Source organism: Thamnophis elegans, chromosome 3 (assembly GCF_009769535.1).
Source record: "Thamnophis elegans isolate rThaEle1 chromosome 3, rThaEle1.pri, whole genome shotgun sequence".
Taxonomy (NCBI): domain Eukaryota; kingdom Metazoa; phylum Chordata; class Lepidosauria; order Squamata; family Colubridae; genus Thamnophis; species Thamnophis elegans.
The window spans coordinates 45,872,907-45,895,016 of record NC_045543.1 but is presented as its reverse complement, the minus strand read 5'-3'; the positions used below and the strand labels follow the sequence as shown (position 1 = coordinate 45,895,016).

Genomic DNA, 22,110 nt, shown 5'->3' with positions numbered 1-22,110 from the left:
TTTAGTGAGATAGATTTCTCTTCTATCTTTTTCTCTCTCCTTCTCTTTCTCTCTGCTATTTTCTGTATAACTATATATTTGTTTCCAAAACACTGATACATGAATAGATTATAGCAGATAGGATTGTGCCTTAGATGCCTCCCATATCTGATACTGCAAACCCTCCATACCTCACAGAGGTGCATTGCAGAGCACACTTGCCCTTCCTCACTATGCCCTTCAGAATTGAATTTGAATCATTTTAAAACCTTTATTGCCTTTTAATTTCACATACTTTATTCTCCTATTAAATCTTAACAACCTGATTGGCAGGAGGAATGAACTACCTTCCTAAATCATTGAGATGCAGACCAGAGTTGTAGATGTGTCTGTTGCTGTCTAAGGGATTGCCTTTCTGTGTATAATAAGCCCTGAGGAGATGCTACTTCATTTCTTTTCGCTTGAAATCAATGCTACAGTAACTCATAACTATATAACCAGATTCTGGAATGATTCCTTATTGTTTAATTGAATTTCTGGTACAAGTGTGTTGAGGCATTTGCTGTTAACAGAAGAGTTCCCTAACCAGCTTTCTGGGCAGAGGATTGTATTTTGATGTTGTGCTTAATTTGGTTGCAATTAACGAGGCAACATCTGTTTGTTAGAAAGTATTGTTCTGTACAACTGAGTGGAACTTTTAACCTGTGTGAAACTGCATTTGTAGAAGATAAATAGCAATATATATCAATGGTGACTTTTTCTGTGTATGCTAATGCTTTCTACTGATTTTCTGCTTAGCTGGAGATTCTAATTAGCAGTTTTGCTCATCCAGTTCATACTAAGAGTAAATAGATACTTAGTGTTCAGGATTGTAGCCACAAAGGAGAAGCTGAATGTTTCGTGAAATATTGTAGAATTCTCCTCTAATTTTTTAAGATGTCATAAAGTTTTAAGAATGTTCTCATTTGGGGCAAGGGGACATATGTGCACTGTGCTTAAAAGTTCATGAATCGTTTTAGATTTTCAATATTTGCATCAATATGACCTAAAGTGTGGCCTGTTCTCTATATAAGTCTTAAAACTAGATAAAGAAAACGCAGTTAAATAAATGAGTGAAAACATTATTCTCGACTTACAACCGGTCATTTAATGACCATTTGCAGTTATTACAGCATCAGAAGGGCTGCTTGCCTGCCTGTAAAGCACTTCCAGCCATCATAAAACATCTTGCCACTCCCTCTTTATGTAATATGACAGTTTGGGACCATGGCAACCTGCTTGTATGTACAACTGGTTGCCAAATGCCCTGCGATTATGGATTCTCCATTTGCAATATTCTCTGCTGGCTTCCCCAGAAAGTCAATAGGGAAGCTAGAGGAAAGGTTGCAAGCCAAGGGGATGTTGGATGTCAGCTCCATTCCCCCAGCATGACAAGGAATTTCCCCTTCATGCAGGTGGGGAAATCCTCCCACATGCTAGAGGAACAGACCTCAAATCTGGTGAAAATCCTAGCAAACAGATGTCAGCTATGCCATTCAGAATTCTGGAATTGGCTGTTGTTTTCCCCTCCTCTCCAGAAAGTTCAGAAAGGTTTCACTTACTGAGGGAAGGAGAAAACATATATGAACAGATCTCAGTTCTAGCAAAAATTCTATTGAACATCAGTATTCATGCGAGTATTCTCCTTTGTGGGGCAGGGTGAGGGTCCAGATCTCCTAAGTGTCTTGGGACACTTTGTGCTCTCTCCTGGAGGTCCAGTTAACAATCTACACTGTTGCATAATGACAGCAACTGGATTGCTGTCATTAAGCAAAGTAGTTACATGGCATCTGACTTGATGACTGCTTCAATCAGTGACCAAAATTCCCAGTCCAATTATGATCATAAGTGGAGAATTTCTTGTATGCTTCTTTATGAATCTGAGGAAAATGATCCAATACTATATATTTGTCTTTTGCAAAACTATGTGACTCTTTGCTTTCAGTAACAGGTGTGCGCATTTCCAATAGCTGTTGATTAGTTCTGTGCATTAGCTTGGAGGAGTTTTATCCCATCCCTCCAAACAGAAAGGCTTCAAGGATGTTGGTAAGCTTCCTCACGCTTTAGGTCCTTCTACAATATTTCTATAGGATTAAGGTCAAGAGTTTGAGTTGGCTATTCTCAAACATTAGCTTTCTTCTAATTTATTTAATTTATGAAAATAAGTATTTGATAGTGAATACCCAGAATGTTGTTACTTAAATAAGGCAGATGATCACATCTGATCAACATCCGCTTATTAAAATAATTTCTCTTTAAATCTTAATTTCTCTTTAAATCAACCAATAGTCCTGAAGGTTCACATATTTTTGCCACACATAGGTATGTAGGTTTGGTTTATTTTCCTAAATAAATCAATGAACAAGTATAATGTTTTTATACCTATTTGCTTAATTGGGTTTTCCTTATTGAAATGTAGGGCTTTTGTAGAGAACAGATCATGTTTTAAGCTGTATTGATGCAGAAATACTGAAAATTAAAAATGGTCCCCAAACTTTTAAGCACCACTATATTCAATTGTTTATAATTAAGCCTTCTCCAACCAGTGTCTCAGCATGGCTATTTGGAAGTCTGACAAGAATTTGACATTATTTTATTTTCAATGGAGGCAGAAAACTTTTTAAAACTTGAAAATGACATCCTAACTGTCATCACTATTAACATTAAACAGTCTCGTTCATTTAAATTCCTTCCTTCCTTCTTTCTTTTCTTCCTCCCTTCCTGTTTTGGGCAGTGTGAACTAGATTGCTCCATTCTGCTGCATGACTAGGCTTGTTCTATTATTTAAAAATGAAAAGCTCTGAGCATCATTTTACTAATTAAATTATTTCTAGCCAGACCTATTACTTTGCATATTTCATGTCTTTCTCCGTTTTAAATTATACAGTACCGCAACATTACTTCTCAGGATATTACTATAAAACTACCAAATATATCTCTATATTCTGAATAACCTGCTATCAGGGCAAGGTTAAACTTCAAAATTGTAAAGCAAGAGTACCAATGTTTAAGAATCTGAAACAAATTAACCACCAGATTGACTCTCATAGAGAAGAAAAAATAAATTTTGCTCAAATAATTCTGGTTTTATACCAGAAAAAATAGTCTTAGAAAAATAAAAAGATAAAAACCATCGCAACTTTAAAGTTCAGATGCTTCTAGAGAATCAGTGGTGTAATGTTATGAATTATAATGTACTATTCTGACTGGAAGATTGACTCTATTGTGGGGTACAAAAATTAGGAAAACAAATGCATGCCACTTTAAGCAGAAAAGTGGGTGTTTTAATCAGTCATATAGGTATCATGGGTTATCATAAAATAATATAGTTAAGATCCTGTTCTAAGACACATGAATAACACAGAAATGTTTATGAAATTGAAAACTGTTCTAATTTATTAAAGACAATAGTGCAGTGATGCCTAGCCTTTTCGGCACCAAGTACTGTAACTGGAATGTGCGTATTCCCGAGCTGGAGCACCAGAAATCGGAAGAGGGCAGCTAGCCAATGCACACAGCAGCATGTTTGCCGGACAGCTGCCCTCTCTTCCGGGAACCCGGAAGAGCAGCTGGATGCCGCACGCGTGTGTGCCGGACCAACTATCCAATGCACATGCAAACCCAGAAGAGCAGCTGCCGATGGTGCTCAGAGAGGGCTCTGCGTGCCACCTTTTGCATCAGGGTCATGCAGTCACTAGAGGCAGGGAGGCAGGGCCTCACCAGTGTCCTCAGGAAAAGAAAAGAATTTTAAATATTTTTTTAAAAATAATTAAAGCCAAGGTAGTTGCTACCAGACTCCAAGTCACAGTGACTTGGAGTCTGTGCTTAGTGTTAACTATAGGAGGAGGCGAGAGAACTTGGGGCCTCCTTTGCATAAGGAATTTTTTGCCTTTTAAAGGTTAAGAAAGGGTTAAAAAGCAAAAAATTTCATATGCAAAGGAGGCACTGATTCTCCCGCCTCCTGATCTGGGAGCAGCAAATCATGCCTTGTTGGCAGTTGAGCACGCTTACGTTGGGCGGGTTATTTCGGAGGGTGCGCTTCAGAGGAGAGAGGAGTGGGGAAGAAGGAGGAGGCTCGCTCTTCACTGCAACATGTATGTATTATTTGGTTGGTTCACTAGTTGAAACAGAAATAGTTCCCTGAAGAATATTTAAAGTGGTAAAAAGAACCTGACTTCTTCAAATGAGGAGCCAAGACGAGGCTGGAGCGAGAGCCGCAGAGGCGAAAGGGAAAGAGGGGTGTGTTCCAAGAGGCCCCCTTCCCTTTTGGCACTCCGCAAGCCAGGCCCACAGCAGCAAGAGGCTCCGCTCCGCTTCTATCCCTCCCCCTCCGCTCCAGAGAAGCTGGCTGCAGGCGAGTCTCCAGAGTCCCAGTTCCCTCTCCAAGCAGCCCCAGGATGAAATGGGCCAGCCCCGCTTCCCTCCCCAGACTTTCCGGCAGTGGAGGTCCCGCATTCCGCTCCCTCTTTCAAGCCCTGAGTGGCCAGCCTCGGCTCCTGCCGCTTTCTTCTAGAGCTCCGGCAGGCCTGCCGAGGAGGAGCCCCAACAAAGCTGGAGCAAGAGCCATGGAGGTGAAAGGCTGGCCACTCGGGGCTTGGAAGAGGGAGCAGAATGCGGGTCCTCCACTGCTCCGGCTCTCCTCGCTGCAGCTGCTGCCCCACAACCTTGTGCAGCGGGCGACAAGGAGGAGGAGAAGGATGACTCTGGTGGGTGAGGGGCAGCGGTGGCAGAATCCCCCTCCCCAGCTTCATTTCGGTCCATCAGCTCCATCTGTTGCTTCAGCGGTGGCCGCCGGCAGGGCTGCTCCGATTTGGTCGGCCTGAGGGGGCGACTTCCTTCCCGCAACACCCCTCCAACCCTCCCTCCGACCAAAGAAACCCTACGAAATTCCTCCGGCTGGAAATTAAGGTTGTCGTTGGGCAGCACCAATGCTTGATGGGAGTGGGAAACTTCCTGGGCACCAGAATGCCCTTGGCTGCCCACTGCCAGTGACTCCCTTTCCCAGTGGTTCTGGAGCAAAGATTGCTCTGGAGTCAAAGTTTTAACCATGCACGGCAAAGGAGGTGATAGCCGTGAAGACGCCAAAGGCTCTTGGAACAGAAGGATCCCTTGAGGGGGCTATGCAAGAACCCCCCCCCCTAAAATAACCTTAGTGACAGAAGGTCGCCTGTCTCTTGCTTGGAGCATTGACTTTGGTTCCCCCCTGGAGCTCTCGGGATTTTCACCTGCCATGAAGGCCAACGTTCGCTCTCGTGTGTGTGTGTGTGTGTGTTGAAACAATAAGCGTTTCTATTTGGCTTGTAGCTCTGAAGAGTTCAACCTCTGAGCTCCAGAATGCAGGTGGCTATTTGGTTTTTTCAGCTGGGAACCTTTTCTTCCTGTTAGGAATCTTTTCGTAAGGTTGGGAGCTGCCCTCTCCATGTCCAGGTCCAGGTTTTAGAGCAAATACCCTCCTGTTTCCCTGCTGGGTAATACAAATGAGGGTCCATAATCTAGCCATTTCCTCCAATTATCTTTTGCCTGCTGAATATATATTGGGGGGGAAGACCCTTCACGCAGCTGTTCAGAGAAGCCGGCCACGGGGAAGTCTCCGCAGCCCCGGTTCCCTCTCCAAGCAGCCCCAGGTGGAAATGGGCCAGCCCCGCTTCCCTCCCCGGACTTTCCGGCAGTGGAGGACCCGCATTCCGCTCCCCCTTCCAAGCCCCGAGTGGCCAGCCTCGGCTCACGACGCCTTTTTCCAGAGCTCCGGCAGGCCTGCAGAGGAGGAGCCAGGACAAGGCTGGAGCAAGAGCCGCGGAGGCAAAAGGCTGGCCATTTGGGGCTTGGAAGAGGGAATGAAATGCGGGTCCTCCACTGCCAGAAAGTCTGGGGAGGGAAGCGGGGCTGGCCCGTTTCCTCCTGGGGCTGCTTGGAGAGGGAACCAGGGCTGTGGCGACTTGCCCGCGGCCGGCTTCTCTGGACCGGAGGGGGGGATAGAAGCGGAGCGGAGCCTCTTGCCGCTGCAGGCCTGGCTTGTGGAGTGCCAAAAGGGGAGGGGGCCTCTTGGAACACCCCACACACACACCCATCTTCGCCTTTCGCCTCCGCGGCTCTCGCTCCAGCCTGGGCAGGAACCGGCGCTCTTCTGCTGCGGGCGGGACGTACTCTTGGTGGTCTGCGGCTCCAGCCCCTGCAAGGTGGAAGTGTTTGCCCTGTGGAGCAGGCAAAAGCCGAAAGAAAGCGCCCCACCGCTTCTGTCTGACATAGAAGCGCCCCACAGCTGGGTCAGACATAGCTGCGAGGCGTGGGACACCTCTATTTCGGACATAGCTGCTGCGGGGGGGGCAAAAGCCGCTTTCTTTCTTTTTGCCTCACCAGCCATAAGCTTCACCGCACGTCACTGTTTTTTATGCTTGCCATAAGTTCGCCATCACAGCAATAGTGTATCTTAAGATATGAATTTAGCAGAAATTGTTTGGTTGGTTGGTTCATTGATTGACTGATTATGTGCAATTAAGTCATTTTTGATTCCTGGCATCCAAATAGATAAGAGTTTCTCTATGATGAAAATGATTGCCACTATAAGTCTATCCACCTTGTTGCTGGTGGTTGTCCTCTTCCCCTCTTTCTTTCCATCTTTCCCAGCATTAAAATCTTCTAAGTCAACGAAGTCTTTGTATAATGTGCCCGGAGTAGAATAATTTGAGCTTGATAACTGAACAGGAATAGTCTGCCTCAAACAATCTTGGATTATTGGAGCATGTAAGGAAATAGTGATGTATTTCTGTGACAGAAACTTGCCTCAATTATAGCTTTGAAGTTTCCCGCTGCTGAGAATTATTCAAATCAGACATCGTATGAAATTATTGGTTCAACATCTAAACAGGCAACAGAAAAAGCACAGCCAAAATTGGTTCATTGCTTAACAGGAAGAACAAAATGCACCATATGGTGCTCCTTTTTTCATGAATTAGGTAAAACTTAGTCTAACCAACACAGAGCTAAAGCCAACAATGTGTTTTTATTGCTTTGCAGCCTGTAATTACAATTGGATGTATTACTAGAGGTTTCTTATTTTTTCTTAAAGCCACTTTCATATTAAATACTTTAAATGTCTTTGTACTCAGTTGGTAGCATGAACCTGGATAGATTTCTGTTTAAATTCAGCATACTAGTTTAATCATATATTTAATACCTGCAGAATGTGGCAGTTCTTCATCTAGAATGGAAAAAAATTATATGGCTTTGCTTCATTTATATTTGCTTGATAGAAGGATTATTTATTTTATAAGGTTCTTGGATAGAAAACAGACACTACTTTAGTAGAAACAGAATAGGTTTATATAGAAAACAGACATTGCTTTGCAGAAACAGAATAAGTTTATAATAATGCTTGCCAGAAAACTTTTAAAATAATATGGGAAGCCAAGCTAGACAGCCAAATATGTTGAATCCATAGATAATGCCATCTATTACACATAGATAAAGCTTTTGCTACTATTTTGTCTCATGAGCAGATATTTTTAATCTGTCCAAATAATTGTTGAGCCTTGCTGTCTATAAGTAGGACATGCTAGAAATTGAGGCTTTTTGGATTTGAGAGCCAGTTGGAGATGGATGATCCTACTGCTATGGGGTATCTAATTTATGATGTTCAGTTTTCTGGAATCTGGGGTCTTTCAGTAACTAGAATGTAGTTATCCGATCTTTAGAAGTATTCTAATAGTTGAGGCTAGAAACTGAACATTGGACTAATTGTCTCCAGTTCAAAAGAAGATTTATTTATGCAAAAAAAAAAAAAAACTAACGTAGAGATTTTTATAGGAAATCCATGATGGCTGTTAATTCTGATAATTGCAGCACTAAGACATTTTGAGTGTGTCAGTTAGGAAAAGATTGAACAAGAGGTCTGGATCTTGAATCCCAGTTCAGGAACATTAGAAATCATTTTTAAAAAAGTGATAGCTTTATTATAAAAATAAAAACCATAAAAATATAGTATGATGTTTTCATTCTTTAGTAATCACTGACCATAATTCTGCAAATTAAGAAAATAAATTGTTTTTATTTTAAGTAAAATTATAAGTGGGTTGTCCTGGTAATAAAGGCATGGCAAGTTTTACAAGCTGCATAAAAATTGTTGTCATATTGAAGAAAGCATACAGATCTGATAATGGTAACTGTACATAAAAATTCAGAATTGTTTCGGTACTTCACCCAATAACAATGTTATGAAATGGCCTCTTGAATCCTTATAGAAGGTGTAGTATAATAGGTTATAGGCTATGGATTCAAGTGGGTCCTTCCCAAGGGTGCAGCCTTAGTCATAAAAAATGTATAAAATTTCCCTTCAGGCACAGCTGTTGGAAAGGCATTTAAACGTGCTAATGTTGTTCAAGTTCTTTAGAGGTTGGGAATGGTTATTTGATTTAAATGTCTTGGCAGACTGAAAAAAGGGGGCTTGGCTGCTCAGAAAGCACATTCCCGGCAAGGTCCAACTGACCAGTTGTATTGCTTGAGTGGACTCAGTCAAAATCCACCATCAAAACAACCTATTTTGAGGACCCTTATTATTCCAGTTTTTGCCAGGATGATCCTTGTCACATTGATTCCTAATTATCTACCATAATCAACAAATTTAGATTTCCTGAACATAAATTAATAACTTTAACCAGTGAGCCATAATAGATCCATGCACCTAGTAATGCAGAAGAGGAGCAACTATCACACTGTTTTCAAAGATTCAGGGTCAGGGTTATGGACCTTATATATGCTGCACCTCAGATTGTTCACCCCAATACTCAACCTAGTTTCTCTAAACCATGGGTGTCAAACTTGCAGCATCACGTTGCTGTCATATGATGCTTCACAATGTTTTTCCCATTCACAGAGCTGGGGTGAGCATGGCCTGCACGTCACGCATCCAGACTGCAGGCCACCAGTTGAAATCTCCGCTCTAAACTGTCTCTAATGAGAACAAAAGAGCATGTCTTTGTGTTAAGTGGAAGGTGTTGTTCCCAATGCCACCTGCTGGAAATTGTGATTGATCCAAATAGTCTTACCCTGTTTCCCCAAAAATAAGATCTCCCCAGATAATAAGCCCAATTGGACTTTTAAATGCATGCACTAAAATAAGCCCTCCCCTGAATATAAACTCTCCCTGAAAATATTTAAGCGCATGCCCAAGCGGTCCCCGCCATTTCCTTTGGTTGCTTGCCACGCAGACAACGTGAGGTGAGGCTGGAGGGGGTTGGAAAGGGAAGGGGAACATGCCCCATGCACCCCACATGCCCTTACCTAATGGTCGCTCCCACAACCCTAGCCACTGCGCCCCTTCTGTCATGCTAATGGCTGCTGCAAAAAGAGCAGCAGGCTCAGCAATGCCCAACACAGCAGCAGCCATGAGGTGACCATGCTCGCCACCTCCTGCACCTCAAAAATAATAAGACCTCCCCAAAAATAAGGCCAAGATCTTATTTTGGGGGGGTGAAAAGAAAATGAGACACACAGTAGAATGTTGGCTGTCTTCTCATGGAACATCACAGAATGGAAGGTCAGGTCTAAAAGTTCAATCTACATGGATTGTGTTACCATCTTTGATGTCCCACCTCTTTGGAACCAATCCACAATTAATTTATGAGCAAAAGCAAAAGTCTACCCCAAACAACTTCATACTTAACTCTGGCATCTTATAAGGTGCCATTCAAGCACTTAAGCTGTGGAAATTGCTATCTGTCTCTTTCCACACATATCATAACTCTGGGTGTTACGTTCTCACTTTATCCTTGCTCTGCTCACTACTTACAGAAGTGAATGCTATATGTATTTATATGTACATAGGCAATTATTACTATTCCCTCAGCAACATAAAGTAGAATTATTAAGGGACGCGGTGGCTCAGTGGCTAAGACGCTGAGCTTGTCAATCAGAAAGATCGGCAGTTCGGCGCTTTGAATCCCTAGAACCGTGTAACAGAGTGATCTCCCATTACTTGTCCCAGCTTCCGCCAACCTAGCAGTTTGAAAGCATATAAAAATGCAAGTAGAAAAATAGGAACCACCTTTGGTGGGAAGGTAACAGTGTTCCGTGCGCCTTCGGCATTTAGTCATGCTGGTCACATGACCACTGAGACGTCTTTGGACAGCGCTGACTCTTCAGCTTTGAAACTGAGATGAGCATCACCCCCTAGAGTCAGGAACAACTAGCACATATGTGTGAGGGGAATCTTTACCTTTACATTTAAGGCAATTATGCTACTTTGATTCAAAAAAACTAGAGGTGTTCTGCTTTGGAGAAGCATAGCACTTTGGAGAAGCATAGGCAAAGCATATAAGTCTACTGCCAGCATTGATATTCTGCCCACATAGGACGATTGAAGTGGTTATATCCCAAATATGTGTTTAGTAGATAACCATGTTTTTCTCCTCTTGTTTAAAGCAGAAGCCAAATACTGGCATTTCCCCACAAATTTTATAGAAATTACAATCTTTAGAAATGGTAGTGAATCTTTGAATCTTTGGAAATGGTTGTGCAGTGATATGAATTTAACTCAGGGTAAATGGACATTCAAAGAGAAGAATAGTTATTGTGACCTTTTTCTTTTCCATTTAAGTAGCAGCCATTCTTTTCACTCTTTAAAATCGGATATTGCTTTTTTTCTATTATTCCCTCAACCTACAGAATTAAACTGAGGACAAACATTATTGCAAAATCCATTGTTCCGGTATGAAAAACCAACAGTCTCAGTGTAACATAGCATCTCCATACCCTTAGAAACCTTCAATAGACAAGATTGGAGATGTACATTTAATTTCATTCACTCATCCTTTCAAGTCCAGCACTATTGCATAATGCATGTTAGAAATTTCATTATAAGCAGTTTCTAAAAAATTCTGAAAAATTGTTTTTTTCATCACATTGGACAGTTTTATCTTTTTTTAAACTGCTACTCTGTAGATTGGTTGCAGTTTTTATTCTAATACCCCAAACATAAAGATTCTTTGAAGTTAGTTTTGATTATTTTCCAGAGTTAGTGGATGCTTGAACAGGGTGGGATGATGATTATATGCGATTTAGACAAGATTTTTTTTCCCTTCTTCTCATCTGGAGGGAATATATGACAAAATAGTGATGTGACACTGAAATAGCTGTCTTGATGTTTAACATGTGATTGTTACAGTAGCAAAATATCTACAGCAAGAAGACAAAGTACTTATACTGAAGTCTTTATACTGAAAACCCTTTTTGAATTGTAAATAATAAAATATGTAAAATCCTTTGGCTTTGTAGCTGTACTTTTGTTTATGAGAGGAAGACAGAAATCAGAAAATGTATTTTTTTAATAAATCATTGGATTAGATTAGAACAGGGATGTCAAACTTGATTTCATTGAGGGCTGCATCACGTTGTGGTTGACTTGAAGCAGGGTGGGTGTGGCCAGCTCAATTCACTCATCAAGCTCCATTTTCGGCCGCAACAGCCTCCTGCACCCTTCTGCCAGTGAAAATGGAGCCTGGGAGACCCGTGCGTGGTCCTCCTGAGCTCTGTTTTCACTGGCAGAGGCACCGCAGGCTGGTCCTTTGCTGTTTTCAGGGCAGGCCCGTGGGCCAGATTTAAGCACCCTGTGGGCTGGATGCGGATTGCGGGCTTTGTGTTTGACACCCCTGAGTTAGCACATAAGCTACCATTTTTGCCCTACCCGTATAACACTGTATCTCTGCCTGTTTCTTGGCCCAATGGAAATTTCTCAGGAGAATCTCTAAAAACTGTTTTTGGTAATCCATGTGGACATTTTTCTTGGAAGCATTATTGAACTGCTTTGCCACTGCCTTCTTGGGGGATTTTCTTTTAAATTTCCCAATCTATCCTATACTTTGGGATTTTGTTGTGGTCTCTTATGCAAGCAGTAGTAACTAGATATGATTTTAGCTTAGTTTAGCTCTTTCTGAGATCAGCCAAGATTTTAAGTTCTGTCTTTTGCAGTTCTAAGCAAAAAGCTAGTGTAGAAAATATTTAATATGTACTTTAATTTCATGTATGACAGTTTCATATAATATTCTGAAATAATGTAAATGTTTGTATTATCAAACTTTCAAATATCAGCAGGGATTCTAGCACAGCTTTTTTATAATTGGGAGAAAACATCAGTCAATTCAGATTTTGCCAAGAACATCAATACATGAATTTCTTACAGTAATCATTTAAGTGGCTAAGTAAGAAAGCGTACATTTGTGAATTGTTATAAAAGCTATCCTTTCTTCTTCATTAATGTTTTGTTAAGAAAAAGCATGCTTCTTCCATGTCCCTTTTCTGCAGCTGATAGATTAGGTTTACTTTTCTGTAGCTGATGGCCTTGAGATGTATTCATTGGAGTGTATATTGGAAATGATGGGACTAGAAAACTCCCATCACCTTAGGAGATTCAATCCAATACTGCCTCCAGAGAAGAAAAGGCTGGAATGAAACAATGAAAAAAAAGCTACACAGATAGACATAGAAAAATAGTTTTGTCTCAATGGAGTGTTCTTTATAACAAGGGAGAGAGAAAACTATACTGTTGCTTATACACACATACACACACGTATGTGTATATATGTGTATATATGTATGCATATATGTATATCTTCTTGGTGGTGGTGGCTCTATACCTTTAAAGGTTATAGAATGCATTTTTAGTTCTACTCCAAAATAAAGCTTTCATTTCAGAATGACATAATTCTATCTGTAGAAACCCCATATGGATTTTGGCAAGCTGAGATGTTTTCTGTTCTGAGCTGGTAATACTCATTTGGTGTGCCAGCTGGAGTATATTAGTAGTAGGCCGTAAGATAACTGCTAGTTGGTAACAGTATATATTTTAATTAAACATCCTGTGAGTTCAATACCTGCATAAAATGACAGATGTATTCATATAATTCACTCATTTTTCCTCTCAGGTTTCCCTAATGAAAATAATTTTGCTCTAGGCGTTTATTACATATGATAATCAGTGGTATCCTCAGTAAACTGCAGTGACACCAAAGCAGTAATTCTTTTTACTCATCGTTGTATAGATGCCATGATTACATACTTTTTTCCCCTAGCATCTAACACAATATGAAAGTGACAACATTTGCACAAGGTTGCACAAATTTCATCATTTGCTCTCCTTGTCCTCCACTGCAGATGACCATGGATAGGAATATTCATTCTCTTCTGATGCAGACACATTACAGTCAGTTAGGAAAACTGTGCTTCCTGGCACATCTTCCCGGCTTTAAGCTTGCTGTCTTCCAGACAGGAGATGTACAATGAACAATAACATGTTGAAGCACAGCAAGCAGTATTTCTATACATTCTAATACCATTTATAATATAAAAGTAGAACATCTTTTCAGTTTTAATTCAGGAGATTGTTCCTTAGCAATTGAAAAATCTGGAAGTGGTCTGGAATCATGCCACATTTAATGGATGGAGTTCTATAGTAAAATTACTATCATAGGGAAATTTTTAATGCAATTATGTTTTTTAAACTGTAACTTTCTTATCATCTTCACACAGAGTTGACAAGAGTTCCTTGTCTGACTTCTCCAATTAAATGATTGCTTGTAGCATTTAATTATGTACAGATTATTGTAAATGGATTACTGTCTGCTAGCAGTGTAGGTAGTTTAATTATTATAGCAATATTTTTAAGGAATTATGCATATACCTCTCAACTTTACAGAATATTGCTATTTTGCACAATACGTTTTTACAGTTTGATTCCACTTTGTGAACCAGTTGAGCATATTTGCTTCTTGATTATTATTCTGTTTGTCTTAGAATAGTTTAATTTCATAATTGCAGATAATGTTATTCATTGCCACGTCACCTTAGAAGAGACTTCCTATGTGGATATTACATCAGTGTTAATGACCAGCACACATGTCTATTTTTGGCATAGTCATGAGACAAAATAAACTTGAACATGCAAAGGTGTAGGCACCCTGATCAAATTATATGTCTAAATAAATCCTTGAGCAAACAGAAACGGACACAAGCTCCATATGGTACAATGTTAAATACATTTTTCTTCAAATCCTAATGTATAGCTACTATCTATGTTCAGAAAATCAAATAAAAATGCTACATATGGCACTCTAATCTTTTCACTCAATTAAATATTTATTACAATCATAATAAACGAGGTTCGGGGTTAAAATTAAAAAGCCTAATATTTCACTCAGTGTTTTGCAATAGCTCTTTGAGCAGAAATAACAGCTTTCAAGGATTTCAAGTAGCCATCAAAGAGTCTTCCTATTCTCCCTCTTTGTACTTTTTCCCACTCTCCCTTGCAGAGATTTTAAGACTCATAAATATTCTTAGAATTTTTTGCATGCACTGTATGCTTGACATCTCCTCACAAATTCTAAATAACATTCAAGTCTGAAGACTCTGAAGACCCTTATAATACCTTTTTTTCCTCTATAAGTACTTCATTGTTTATTTGGAAGAATGTTTCAGGTTGTTGTCTTGCTGAAATATCAAACTTTTTTTTCAACTTCAATTTCTTCAACACTTCAGCATTATATGCAAAGAACATGCTGGTGTTTGGCTGAATCATTCTTCTATGCCCACAATATTTCCTATGCTTCTGGTTGCCAAAGAATAATAGAGTAATTCTTATACTTAATGTTTGCCAAAGTATGCTTTTCCTCAAATTTTTGCCCTTTTTGCTCCCAACGTTTCTTGTGTGGTTGTAGCTTGAATAGCTCAATTTTTGTTCCATCATTCCAAAGCATTTTGTTCCAAAACACTTCAAGTTTACCAAGGTTTCCTTTTACATACTTTAGACAATGTATTTTGTCATGAGATTAGAGAACTGACAAATTGTCCCATATGGACCATTACTGTATAAGCAACACTGCAATGTTGCTAGTTATTTCTCTGTCAGTTAAAGTTTCCAGCAGATTGTTTGTAGTGCTCTCTGGGTTTGTTTTACAGATAAGACCATTCTAGCGGAGATTCTTCTTGATTTTTGAGAACTTCATTTGATTTCCACAGTTTGTTATAACTTTCTTTTGTTTCTTTAAAGTATTCCTCACCTTTGAAATTGCTAGCTGGAAACATTTAGAGGTTTTATAGGTTTTATTCACTCTTTTGTAAGAGTGAATTACCTTTATTTTCAAATGCTTAAACAGCTGTTCACAGGAGCCCACAGAGTTAAAGGTTGACAGAACAACAACTCTAACCTGAGTTAAAGCATGTGAACATTTTATTACCTATAGGATTGTCTTTACCTGGTTAATTGTACTCTTAACAGGATTGTCATTTTTGTGGCCTTTATTTATAGTGTTACTATAATACAAAGATAATAACAATCATACAGAATCACATAACTTTGCCTAGTGACTACTTTCTTTATCACTTTTTCTCATTTGCATGTTGGACCATGGCTTTGGAAAGAGTGCAGAGAAGAGCAACGAAGTTTCTTAGGGACTGCAGGCTAAAATATATGAATAAAAGTTGCAGAAATTGGATATGGCTAGACTAGTGAAAAGAAAGACTATGAGTGACATGATAGCAGTGTTCCAATATTTGAGGGGCACCCACCAACAAGAGTGGGTCAACCTATTCTCCAAAGCATTAGAAGGCAAGACAAGAAACAATGAATGGAAACAAATCAAGGAGAGAAGCAACTTAGGAGAACTAAGGAGAAATTTCCCAACAGTGAGAACAGTTAACTAGTGGATTGAAGTCACGGGTGCTCCATTATTGGAAGCTTTTAAGAAGAGACTGGACAGCCGCTTGTCTGAAATGGTTTAGGGTCTCCTGCTTGAGCAGGAGATTGGACTAGAAGTCCTCCAAAGCCCCTTCCAACTCTGTTGTTCTGTTTTGCTTAAGGGCCCCTGTTTGCTATGGAAGTCACACTTCTTGGTCCTTAGTTTGTTGGGCACTTTCTTTGGTAATGAACCATGAAATCCAACTTTCAGATGGTAGGAGAACTAGAACCAGGGCAATTCTAATCCTTTGTCACATGTATTTTGTATTGGACTTCCAGTGGGAAGGTGGTTGAGGAAAAAATATTCCATTTAACTCCCTGAAACAATAATACACCAGGCTTGCTTTCTTTATGTATCTTTAGTTTACATTCTGTAAATGGCAAACTTTGCTTTGATAATAGACCCCTTTATTAAAAAATCTATGAAGTTGAATAGAATTTATCCCTTTAATCTTTAATTAATCTTTCCCTTGCTAAAAAATGAGGTTGTTAAGTGACAAGTCATGTGACCGCAACAGACTCACAATCTCCCTTCTCTCACATTTAATTTATTATTGTGAATTAAGGTAACTCTTTTTGTATCTTCTTCCAAAATTAATCTTTGGAATTTTGTGTCTCTCTTTTCTGAGAGAAAAGGTGCTTAGTTGCTGGTGGATTCAAGTGATTCCCTCCAGGGGAGCTGGACTACAGTGATCAGAATTCCCAATGAGTTGAATAAATAGTTCTAGGAATTGTGGTTCTTTCATATATAAAAGAGAGGTAGTTGGAGAAGGCTGCACTAAGCTTAACTCTATTATTTTCCTGGTATTGTGTGTTTTGAGTCAAATCAGACTTTATGCTGATCCATCTTATAAGGATGGATAAGAAGGAAGACCAGCATATAAAACATAAACAGAACAATGCACGATCACTTTCAATGTCTTATTGGAAAGGACTGATTGCTCCTGTCCCTAGTTATTTATTTGAGCCTGTTCTGCCAGCATCATTCTGCCAGCGTATAACAGAATAAGGCAACTAGATGAGGCAGCAGAGAACAAAAAGAAGCAAGTATTTTTATAAGTGGCTTTCGGGGATAAGTACAGCCAGAAAATAAAGGCCCAGGAAGAGCAATTGGAGGGCTGGTTTTCTGCCAGCTAATCCAGTCTTCTGCAACCTGACATAGCCTTAGTGTCATGGGAATACATCTCCCAAAATTCCAAGCCAGCCCACTATTATACTGAAATGAATAAATAAAACCATACTTTTTAAATGTTGCTTTGTTTCACTTGATGGAGTGAAGAACTATCAGCCAGGGAGTTCAGATTGGTTAAACCTTACCATCTGAGATTAGACTGAGCGCAATCCCACTTCATCTTCTAGAAAACATTGAAAACCTGGTTGTTTTCCCAAGCAGGTTGTTCATGAAGTTAGTGAAGCCTGGGTGGGTTGCTCTTATATTGCGTTATATAGAATTGAATAGAATTCTTTATTGGCCAAGTATAATTGGACACACAAGGAATTTGTCTTTGATGCATATGCTCTGTGTCACAAATCATAATGTACAACACTTAATGATAGTCATAGGGTACAAATAAGCAATCAAATCATACTAGGAAACAATATAAATCGTAAAGATACAAGCAACAAAGTTACAGTCATACAGTCATAAGTGGGAGGAGATGGGACTGATGAGAAGATTAATAGTAATAGCAATGCAGACTTAGTAAATAGTTTGACAGTGTTGAGGGAATTATTTGTTTAGCAGAGTGATGGCATTCCGGGGAAAACTGTTCTTGTGTCTAGTTGTTCTGGTGTGCAGTGCTCTTACATTGAGCAATACAATTATTGCTTTTACTCTCATCATCTTGAGATTCCTTTTTGAGTTATATGTTTTGAATGTCATGTTTTAATGGCTTCATATTGTGGCGGCTTTGCTCAGAGTCACTGCAGTGAGAGTGGCAACCATATTAGCATAGCATATCATACCATATAGTACAGTGTATAGTATACTTTTATTTATTTTAAAATCTGTTATTTCTGTTCAATATTTAAAATGCTTTGGGTATTTGCTAATTTGAAAGTAACCTTTTCTTTGAATATATCTTACAGCCCAGTTCAACGGGGGAGAGATAAGGCAATCTTCACCTTCCCCATCTTCAAGTGATCGGCGCCGACAGCTTCGGGCACCAGGGGGAGGCTTCAAACCCATCAAACATGGTAGCCCAGAATTCTGTGGAATCTTGGGGGAGAGAGTGGATCCGACTATTCCACTGGAAAAACAGATGTAAGTTGCTGATACTTGGTGCAGGGAAACACAGGGCAGCAGAAACTGACATTAAAGTGGTATTTTGCACTTGCTTGGAGTTTGGAGGGCTGCTGGGGGTTCGCAGGGGTTTGGGAGAACCTCTAACTAAGATTCCATCCAGTTCGGAGAGCTCCCAAATCCCACTCCTGGCTGGCCCTGCCCCCTCCCAGGAGTCCCCACGTGGCCCGCTTTGGATGCAGGTATGTGCAGGGCGTGCACAGAGGCTCAGTGAGGGCAAAAAATGGACCTACCGGAAGTTGGGGAAGGCTGTAAGCGGGCCTGTTTCCAGCCACCAGAGGACCTCCGGAGCCTGGAGAAGGCAAAAAGCCCCGACCCACTATAGTGCAGGATGCTGACTAGGCCGGGCCCACTATGGCCATGCCCACCCAGCAACTGGACAGAGAACACCTTGCTAAAATTTTGGAAGCCCATCCCTGGCTGTGACCAGTACACATCTCTCAAAATTGCTTTGCTTTGTCTTGCACATCATATAGTACAGTGGAATGTCTTTTAAAAAAAAACTCTTAAAACTCTAAAAGTGAATTTATTCAAAGTGTTACTTGCTTTTATTTTTTGTAGATGGTATCATGGAGCAATCAGTCGGACAGATGCAGAAAACCTCTTGCGCTTGTGTAAAGAATGTAGTTATCTGGTGAGGAACAGCCAAACAAGCAAGCATGACTATTCACTTTCTTTAAAGTAAGTATCCTTTAAACAAATTATAGGCACAGTGTTAAGCAGATTTGTAGGGTGCAGCGGCAGCTACCACACATTCCTTCATCTTGACATTAAAAAGGCTTCCTCAAGCCTCATAGGAATTTTAGAATTCCAGATGTCAGACTGGATTGCTTTGAGTGACACTTCTGAGGTTTGGTTCTAATGCTCCAGGGACAAACATGGGGGGGGGGGTTTGTTTAGATCTGTTTTGTTTTTAGTTTTTATCTCCTCTTGTTGCTGATTAAAATGTTTCTGTTACACTTTTCTTCTTTCAACATTTAATAAAGCAATTGTTTAGTTTGTTTTTTCTCCTCTTTCCCTGCTTTGACAGATAACTTACGTATACAAAGTACAAAGAGTTTGCATTGCACTGAATTCAATGAATGAAAAGATTAGTTTTATTGACTGGTAAACTACCATGTACAATTTCCCCAAGTAAAACAAGCAATGGAAATTGCAGTGGAATAGAAAAAAAGTTTTCGATTTAGGGAGAAATCATTGATTTGCATTAAAAAGAATGAGAAAAAAATTAAGTAATCATTTAAAAAACTAGTGCTAACATTTTTAGACTGCAATCAGTCATGCGTTTGCCTAAAATTAAATCCTATTAAATTGACTAAGATTTCCTTTCTAAATAAATATGCAAAGGATCTGATTTTTAAATAGATATATAGATATAAATAAAATATAGATATTTGTTTCTTCAGCCAATAATATATATAAATACAAATTGGAACAATTGTAATCCTTAAACCTTCATTCCGTAAGATATCCAAAATGTGAGATGGCAGCTTTGTAAATTGAAGAAGGAAATAAAATATATGACTGAATGAATGCATTATGATTTGTAGTAGTGAAAATGTACTATCCCCTTCAACTTATATTTTACTGAATGTTGTCGATTCTAAGAACCATTAGTCTAGACTCTAGACTAATCCCAGTTTTATTCTTCCCATAGTCGTAGAATTATTTCTTTCTAATTAACATCAAACCAAACTTTGTTCAGTAGTGATTTAAGTAAGCAATAAAAAGTAATATAATCAGATCACATTTAGAAAATTATCCAAGTAAGAAAATTGTTTTAATCCAAAGATACATTATAATCACATGTTAATAATATCTATAAACTGGTATTTGAGGAAAAGAAACAGTAACATTCCATTATCATTATTAGAGACACTGGAAGGTTATTTGTTATCAGCAATAAGCAAAATTACATTATTAATAATACATTTGATTGATTTGCCACATCAGAACTCTTAAGGATCTTGGCTTAGCTATGGATAAGAAGCTTTGCAGGTGCTCCTGTCTTTCTCAACTGCAGTAATAGTTAACAAACCATAGACTGTCTCCTTTTTCTGGTTCATTCTTCTGGAAGCAAGCTGGGAATCCTATTTAATGAGATACTAAACAAACCATGACCAGTTAGCTGTATCATCTGTTCGGAAGACCTAATAAGTTACTAGTGTAACATGTACCTGTTCACTTCTTGTTCAGGACTGAATCAAGAATATATATACCATGTTTTCCCGAAAATACAACCTTCCCCAAAAACGAACCCTAGGCCAATTTTCATGCCTGCACCTAATATAAGCCCCACCCCAAAAATAAGTGCTAGTTAAGCTCCGCCCACTATCTGTTTGTACGAGGTAGGGTGAGGCACAGGCGTAAAAATCAAGCTAGGGTGAGTTGTACATCAACTTTGTACAAGGAATTCAATTCTTTTACTCTCAAAGATATCTTACACTTTCATTTGTTCTCTAATCCATGTGCAGATCTTTCTATCTTGTCTTGTAATGCCAAGCATGTATCTTTCCATGGGTCTTTGTGCCATTCGTAGCTTTTGTATTGATTGTGAAGTTAGTCTCCATGTTTCACTGGGATATGTTAGAACACATAGAGCACACTGATCAAAAACATTTCTCTTCAGGCAAAGGGGAAGGTTTTTCTTGAAAATTATGCTTAGTTTGCTTGCTAACCCCATTTAACACACCATTCAATTTTCTTTATTGTATCACTTTCCATTGAGATCCGTTGGCCAAGATATACCTAGTGGTGTACTACATCTAGTTCTTCTCCAGATACAATATTTTTTTCTTTCTTTGGTGAATTTATTAAACATAACCTGGCTCTGTTTCGGGTTTATTTTTAAGCCAAAATGATTCTCCTGTTTTGTGCAGCCCTTATATATTTCTTTGTAGCTCTTCTGGGTCTTGTGAGAAGAAGGCAACATGATCTGCAAATCTTAAGTAATTTAAAAAGGCATCATTTTTATTCCATCAGTCTAGTTTACGAAATACATCTTCAAGGCAGACTGAAAAAAGGATAGATGATATTGTATTGCTTTGTTGTACACCTCGTTCTATGTTGATTTGTACTTTAAGATAATTAAGGCACATTGTCGCCATTTGTTTGTTCATATGTTGATTATGAAAGCAGTGTCTATGCCTTGGTTGAGCAATGCATTAATTATTAATGCATTGCTTTTAATTAGGCATATAGAGATAGTGATAAAGAAAGATACAGAGGAAGGGAGGGTGGGGAGAGAGAGAGAGAGAGAGAGAGAGGGAGAGGGAGAGAGAGAAATGATTTTACCCCTAATGAGGTTTCCTAATAAAAACTTTCAATAGGCTGCTACAAGTCAGGAAGAATCTCCCAACACACCCTAATCTATGCAGCAGAGAAATTTTCAGCCCTCTAATATTAGTCCCTATAAGCCCATTTCTGGGGGAAAAAATAAAAAAGTTGATCCTGCTCAAAGCCCAGAAATTAATAAAATCTTATGAACATTTTGAAAACACAAAGGGTAGCTGTGCAATTTTATCCATTAGAAAGATTTTTTTAATAAGAAATTTATTTTTCAAATAATCTGGCCCTGTTTCTCCTTTAAAAAGAGGTTACCTCAGACAGTGGAATAACAGGTAAAACAAGGGAAAAGGTCATTCCCAGAAACAAAATTCTAAATAAAATCAATGTTGGGCCAATCATGCTATTTATACAAATTGCTTGAGTTGGCACTTAGCCTTTCAGCACAGATGTGGAGTTCACTGCAGAGTGAATACTTGGACAGAGAACCTCTCCAATTATTAGTTCCTGTTGATTCCCCTCATTTTAAAACATTAGTTTCAGAAATTTATAGAGAGCAGAGGAAGCCAGTTTCTTAGGAGAGATTGTTGCTGTACCCAATTAAATAATGTGTTTCATCTCTGATTGCCAAGGCCTGGCTAGCAAATCAAAAAAATTATCTGGTGCCTGAGCCCATCTCTTAGAGAACCCTGTAATTGAATGCCAAAGCAGATGTTCTGTTCCAACTGATAAAAGAAGTTTCTGCTTATTTGCAGTGTAGATTCATGTATATTTAAGATTTCTT

The 22,110-nt window shown here is 39.3% G+C and overlaps 1 protein-coding gene across 1 annotated transcript in view; it reads left to right on the top strand.

Annotated features, from left to right (window-relative positions):
* Nucleotides 1–22,110, top strand: part of SHB (SH2 domain containing adaptor protein B) — a 168,839-nt gene that overhangs the window by 106,620 nt on the left and 40,109 nt on the right. The window contains exons 4-5 of the mRNA XM_032214469.1: nucleotides 17,828–18,002; nucleotides 18,603–18,722. Coding sequence (XP_032070360.1) covers nucleotides 17,828–18,002; nucleotides 18,603–18,722 — 295 coding nt within the window. The remainder of the gene's footprint in view (nucleotides 1–17,827; nucleotides 18,003–18,602; nucleotides 18,723–22,110) is intronic.